This window comes from Helobdella robusta (assembly GCF_000326865.2).
Source record: "Helobdella robusta unplaced genomic scaffold HELROscaffold_5, whole genome shotgun sequence".
In the NCBI taxonomy this organism is placed as follows: Eukaryota; Metazoa; Annelida; class Clitellata; order Rhynchobdellida; family Glossiphoniidae; genus Helobdella; species Helobdella robusta.
In genome coordinates, this window is record NW_008705254.1 from 5,527,730 (window position 1) to 5,534,571 (window position 6,842).

General features: G+C 33.3%; 1 protein-coding gene across 1 annotated transcript in view; it reads left to right on the forward strand.

Annotated features, from left to right (window-relative positions):
• Positions 1 to 272: 272 nt before the first annotated feature.
• HELRODRAFT_156036 (hypothetical protein) overlaps positions 273 to 6,842 on the forward strand; it is a gene marked incomplete at both ends in the record, with an annotated part of 11,617 nt that continues 5,047 nt past the window's right edge. The window contains 15 exons of the mRNA XM_009027503.1: positions 273 to 320; positions 687 to 752; positions 1,265 to 1,321; positions 1,542 to 1,586; positions 1,786 to 1,941; positions 2,333 to 2,459; positions 2,736 to 2,808; positions 3,035 to 3,092; positions 3,449 to 3,503; positions 4,415 to 4,493; positions 4,699 to 4,868; positions 5,100 to 5,175; positions 5,266 to 5,422; positions 5,577 to 5,735; positions 6,544 to 6,548. Coding sequence (XP_009025751.1) covers positions 273 to 320; positions 687 to 752; positions 1,265 to 1,321; positions 1,542 to 1,586; positions 1,786 to 1,941; positions 2,333 to 2,459; positions 2,736 to 2,808; positions 3,035 to 3,092; positions 3,449 to 3,503; positions 4,415 to 4,493; positions 4,699 to 4,868; positions 5,100 to 5,175; positions 5,266 to 5,422; positions 5,577 to 5,735; positions 6,544 to 6,548 — 1,331 coding nt within the window. The remainder of the gene's footprint in view (positions 321 to 686; positions 753 to 1,264; positions 1,322 to 1,541; positions 1,587 to 1,785; positions 1,942 to 2,332; positions 2,460 to 2,735; positions 2,809 to 3,034; positions 3,093 to 3,448; positions 3,504 to 4,414; positions 4,494 to 4,698; positions 4,869 to 5,099; positions 5,176 to 5,265; positions 5,423 to 5,576; positions 5,736 to 6,543; positions 6,549 to 6,842) is intronic.

Consider the following 6,842-nt stretch of genomic DNA (forward strand, 5'->3'; position numbering starts at 1 on the left):
AATATATCATACATATACATACAAATATGCCAATATTGATATATATATATAATATTAGTTTATATACTAATTAGAATAATATAATTAATGTATTAATCGTTTACTATGTCATAATATTTATTATTATTATACCTGATGAAATTAAAATAATTGAGATTTTGAACGGGCCAGCACTGTATTTGAGTTCCGCTAAGGAGGAATATAAATAAAAATACTGATTTAAATAAATAAGTTGAAATTGATTTAATAGAAATATATTTAAGATAAATAAAATGGCGGTTTCGGCCGACATCGAGGACATTGATTTAACCACTTTGAAAGTATAATGTTTCCCTATTTTTAGATAATTTTTTAGCCATTTTTATGTCCCAATTAAGTTGCTTACCTTAGCTTTTTTTAACTTTAAATTTTAATAATCCCTTGTGTCTTATCTCTTATGTTTATCTAATCTAATTAGTAATTAATAGGAATTTTAGTGATTTAATTTAAAATTAAAAGTTCTGAAAAACAAGACAAAAATTAATTAATAATTAAACAATATTTATTGAATATTGATATGATTGACTTTTAAGTTTTTAATCATATATTTAATTTTAATTATATTATATTGTTATAATAATTATAATATGTAAATAATTTTTTAATTTTTATAATTAAAATTTAAAACCTGCTATTTTTTTATTTAGGATCCTGCAGGCTATTTTGATTTAATTGAAGTTGTTGGCAATGGAACCTATGGACAAGTTTACAAAGTTTGTTTTGTTTTTTAATTTTTTTTACAAATTTGAATTTATTTTCTTTGCCTACTTACCTTTTGCTTTTATTTATGTTAATTCATTCATTCATCCACTCATTCATTCATTCATAACAGTAACATTCATTCAATTTAAATTTTAATGTTACTTTTTAATTGTGCTATTATCAAAATTGTGTCATCTTTCATTTTCATTTTATTGTCTATCTGTGGACATCTTATGTCTATTTTGTTATGTTATAAAAGTCAAGTTTACGACTATTTACTATAAAACAATTTGTTTAATTATTTAATAAATAATTAGAAATTAATTTGTCATAAGAATATCTTAGAAAATCATTTTTCTAAATGCTAAAATAAAGTCTCACTTTTAAAACTATTATATGATTAGTTTACAATATAAAGTTTTAAATAATAATTAATTTTTAATCTAATGATAATGGTATTTGTAAGAAGAGTGTAAATGAAACAAAAATTTTCATAAAGTTAATATTTTTTTTTATAAATCAGGGTAAGCACACAAAAACAGGAAAGTTAGCTGCCATTAAAGTCATGAATGTTACAGAGGTTGGTTTAGTTTTGCAACAACAATTTGAATTTAATTAATTAATTTTAAAATTATTTAATTTTTTAATTCAGTGTAAAAATCAGTTAATCTTCTTTTTGAGTTTAAGATGATTTCATGTCCAAATATTAGAATAATTATTTTTTTTAATGATTAAATTTGTCTAAAAGAGAATTTAATGAAACTTTTATACAAAATATTGATCAATTTATTATTTAATAGGATGAAGTGGAAGAAATTAAACTGGAGATAAATGTCTTGAAAAGGGTACTTGAAAAAATGAAAAAAAATTTTCATCATCCTTAGCAATTTCATCATGGTTCATCATCATCATTAACATCATTGTCATTTATACCACTATTAACAACACCACCACCATCAACAACAACACTTCCATCACCATTTTCATCATGTCATATCATCACCGTGATCATCGTCAAAGTCTAATTTTCACCACATGACGCAGTACTCACATCATCGTAACATTGCAACGTATTACGGGGCCTTTATAAAAAAGAGTTCCACTGGCAAGGATGATCAGTTGTGGCTGGTTATGGAGTTTTGCGGTGCTGGCTCCATCACTGATTTGATCAGGTCCACCAAATCTAATTCTCTTAGGGAAGTTAGTGGGGAAATATTTTACTATTTTCAGTTTTTCCCATTTTTTAGTAAGTAATTTGTTGTCTTTTTTGTTTTTTTTTTCTAAAAGAAAGTAAAGTGCGTGATTAATTGACAATTTTATTTACATTTATTATAAATTAATGATTTTTTGTTTCTAGAATTTGTTTAAAAATTATTTTTTGAGGATCCCGTCTAGTTTTTATCCAGTTTCAAATACTTAATAGTCATAAAAGATGACTTCTTTATATTTTTTAATTGATCATCTAATCTTTTTTTTATGTCAAAGAATATTACAAAATAAAACAACATGTTTTAACAAACACGCACACGCAGGAAAACACGTACACACACGCACACAGAAGCACACACACACAACACACACATGTATATAGGAATGGATAGCCTACTTATGCCGTGAAATTCTAAGGGGTCTGGCACACCTGCACAACAATAAAGTCATCCATAGAGATATCAAGGGTCAAAATGTCCTACTGACAGATGAAGCAGAAGTTAAATTAGGTCGGTGCATTTGATTAGTTTCTGAAAATTGTAAGTCGGGCTTCTTTTAAAATGGTTTATGTTGTTGCTTTGCGAGACTAGGTTATGCTCATTTAGATTTGCTTTTTGATTGGTTGAGTTGGTTTATTGTTTCATTCTTTTATTCATTCATCTTTTTATTCATTCATTTATTCATACATTCATTCATCTGTTCAGTTGTCTTATTCTTAGCTTCTGACTAATACAAAGTTGCTAAGTCATAATACGGAATTGCCAAATTTTTTTGATAAAATTCAGTTGATTTTGGTGTCAGTGCCCAGCTGGATAAAACGGTTGGAAGGCGAAACACCTTCATTGGCACTCCATATTGGTTAGTTGTTTGGTTGATTGGTTGGTTGATTGGTTAGTTGATTGATTGGTTGGTTATTATGCAAATAATAAACATTTTTATCAATTCATCTATGATCTATCTAGCAGATGATTAACATCAAATTCCTTTTAAATACTATTACTAATGACGACGACGATGATGATGATGATAATGATTGTAATGATGACGACGACTACGACGATGATGACGGTTATGATGACTGTAGGATGGCTCCAGAAGTGATAGCCTGCAATGAGAATCCCGACGCTGCTTACGATCATAAGGTTGCCATCATCGTCATCTCCATCTTCGTCATCATCATCGTCTTCATCATTTGCGTCATCATCATCGTCGACATCATCATCATCATTAACATTTTTTTAGTTATATCTTTCTTTACTCTTGAGACAAACAGAGTCAGTCAGTTTCGTTGTAATTTTTTCATTATCATTATCTATTGTTGTTTTTGTCAGACAGACCGCTGCAACATATTTGCCTGTCTTACTTTTTCATCATCCTGTTCATTATCATCGTTATCACATCATCGTCACCTCCATCATTTTTATCACCATCATCATCATTTTCATCATCATCATCTTCTTCATCATTTTCATCTTCTTCATCATCGTCTTCTTCATAGAGTGATCTGTGGTCTTTGGGCATCACCGCTATTGAGATGGCTGAAGGCAAACCACGTATGTTGATGATGAGGATGGTGTTGATGGTGATGATGATGATGGTGGTGGTGATGATGATAATTGTGGCGACGATGGTGATGGTTGTGATGACGGTAATTACGATGACGATGATGATGATGATAATGACGTCAGTCAGTGATGGTGATGACGTTGATGATGATGATGATGATGGTGATGATGATTTATGTGGGTTGTTTAAACCAGGAAGACAAACAACATTATGTTTTTCTGTTTGTTATAATTACTATGTGGTTGTTAATAATTACTGTTAATTGATATATGTAAAACAAGTATGCTATGTAATTATTTCTTGTTATTATTATTATTATTATTCATAATTATTGTTATTATTTTTTCTCATTATTATTCTTATTATTCATGACTTGCCAATACTTTGAAAACGATGATGATGATGACGACGATGATGATGATGATGACGACGACGATGATGATGATGGGGTGGTGGTGATTAATGTCTTATGTTGCTCTGATTCGTTATCTGAATATAGTCGTTGAAACAGCTCTTCACTGCGTGTTTGTTTGCAATTGTGATGATGATGATGGTGCTGTTGCTGGTGAGGCTGCTACTCTTGCTGCTGCTGATGATGCTGATGCTGATGATGCTGATGATGATAATGATAATAACAGTTATGACGATGTTGACCAGATGATATGATAATAATATGGTAGTAATACTGACATTGTGCATATGAACTCATTCATCCATTTACTCTTAAAAGTCTTATACGCATTTATTCATTCATTCACTCATTCATTCATTCACTCACTCATCCATTCATTCACTCACTCATTCATTCGTTCATTCACTCACTCATCCATTCATTCACTCACTCATTCATTCACTCATCCATTCGTTCGTTCATTCATTCATTTACACATCCACTCAGCCCTCTGTGAAATGCACCCCATGAGGGCACTATTCCTCATCCCTAGAAATCCCCCACCCAGACTCAAGTCCAAAAAATGGTTGGTAAATTGATATCATAGCCTATAATTAGTTATATTATTGTGTATAATTAATTTAAAATTACTTTGCGACTGGTTTCGTTTAGTCGTTTACGATAATTCTCATAACGTTGATGTCGAGGTTAGTAACAACGACGATGATGATAATGATGACGACGATGATGAGGGTTATGATAATGATGATGAGGGTAATGGTAAATTAAAGGAGTAAGAAGTTCACTGGCTTCGTTGAGGTCTGCCTGATAAAGGACCACATAAGCCGGCCAAACACTGATCAGCTGCTCCGGCACTCCTTCATCAAGGACCAACCCAGTGAGAGGCAGTCGAGGATTCAATTGAAGGATCACATCGATCGACATCGCAGGGCTCGGAGAGGTTGGTTGGCTGTTTAGTTGGTTGGCTGTTTGGTTGGTTGGCTGTTTGGTTGGTTGGCTGTTTGGTTGGTTGGCTGTTTGGTTGGTTGGCTGTTTGGTTGGTTGGCTGTTTGGTTGGTTGGTTGTTTGGTTGGTTGGCTGTTTGATTGGTTAGTTGAATGATTGGTTAGTTGAATAATTGGTTTGTTGAATGATTGTGATGATAATTTCTGATGATGACCGCCAATATCAGGGGAGACACACGAGCCATTGTACGAATATGAAGGCAGTGATAATGAAGATGATGTTAAACCCAATGGCAAGCTCAAGTTAGTGCACTAAATATGATTTCTTAGGTTGATCTGTAGATTATTATTATTATTATTATTATTATTATTATTATTTTCCCCACTACCCAGCAGCAATCCGACAGTGCAGCAGAAGGAGTCGACCTTGAGACACAACTTCCAGCGGATACAAGAAGGTGAAGGTCGCATACTGAACAGGCCAAGTAATGATAATAACAATAATAATGATAATAATCAAATTGTTCCACCCTTCGGAAAAAATGAACCAGTCCAAAAGATGGGAAGACTTATTCGTAAGTTGGAAAATTTTCTGATTTGTTTGATTGGATTGATTGCCATCCTCATTATTATTATTACAACTATTATCAGCATCATGGTCATCGTCGTCGTCACCATTAATTCCAGAAATAGCGAGTAGCCAGGTCCAGGCGTCTCCCCCGCGACCACAACAGCCGCCAGTGACGTCATCAAACACACCACAGAAAGTTATTGGTAGGCAGAAAGAATTTGCTGCCAAAAACAATAACAGACAGCAGCAGCAGCTGTTACAGCAGCAACAACAGCAACAGAAAGAAAACAGCGTTTGTGTTCGTTATCGTCTTTATCATCATCATCATCATAACCACCATCTTGGTCATCTTCATCATCATCGTCGTCGTCACACAGGAACCGCTGACCAACATCATCATTCGTCCAGCCTACCAGAATCCAATCACCATTCCGCCAGCCACATCAGCATCAGCAGCAGCAGCAACAATAAAAGAAGAGGAAGATGATGATGACAATGATGAGGATGACGATGATGGTGGATGTCGAAACATTAGTGACGGAACCCTATTGGCTTCTGAAAGGCCTAGGCCGTTGTGAGTGACGTCGATGATGATGATGATGATGACGGTTTGTATGGAGGTTTTGTTGATGATGATTAATTACAATGATCGTGACGACGACGACGATAATTCCGATGATGAAATGATTTTTATTCTACAGACCTCGAGCTGCAATTAGCGGAAACCCAATAAAGTACCTGGAGTCGATTGTTATACAAGAAGGTCGGTTGGTTGGTCGATTGTTTGATTGATTGTCAGTAGTTAATTGATTGATTGAATGAAAACTGACTGACTGGCTGATTGAATGAATGAATGAATGAATGAATGAATGATTGATTGGTTGGTTGGTTGGTTGATTGGTTGGTTGGTTGGTTGATTGGTTGGTTGGTTGGTTGATTGATTGATTGATTGATTGGTTGATTGGTTGGTTGATTGATTGATTGATTGATTGATTGATTGATTGATTGATTGATTGATTGATTGATTGATTGATTGATTGATTGATTGATTGATTGATTGATTGATTGATTGATTGATTGATTGATTGATTGATTGACAGATGACGTACCACCGGTTGCTCCACCCCCAAGAATCCAGAGACCACCAGACGGACCAGTCCTAAAAGAAGGCAACAGAACAATGGTTGTCAATCAGGTAATGGTAATGATGACGATGACAACAATGCTGATGACGATGATGAGAATGCTGATGATGATGATGTTAACGAAAAAGATGATGATGATGACGATGCATAAATCTTTTGAGATATTAATATATTTCCTTACAAATGTAATTATGTTTATCTATATTGTACGTATCTTTATATAATTACGTTGAAAACAGTTGGACTATCTTCTT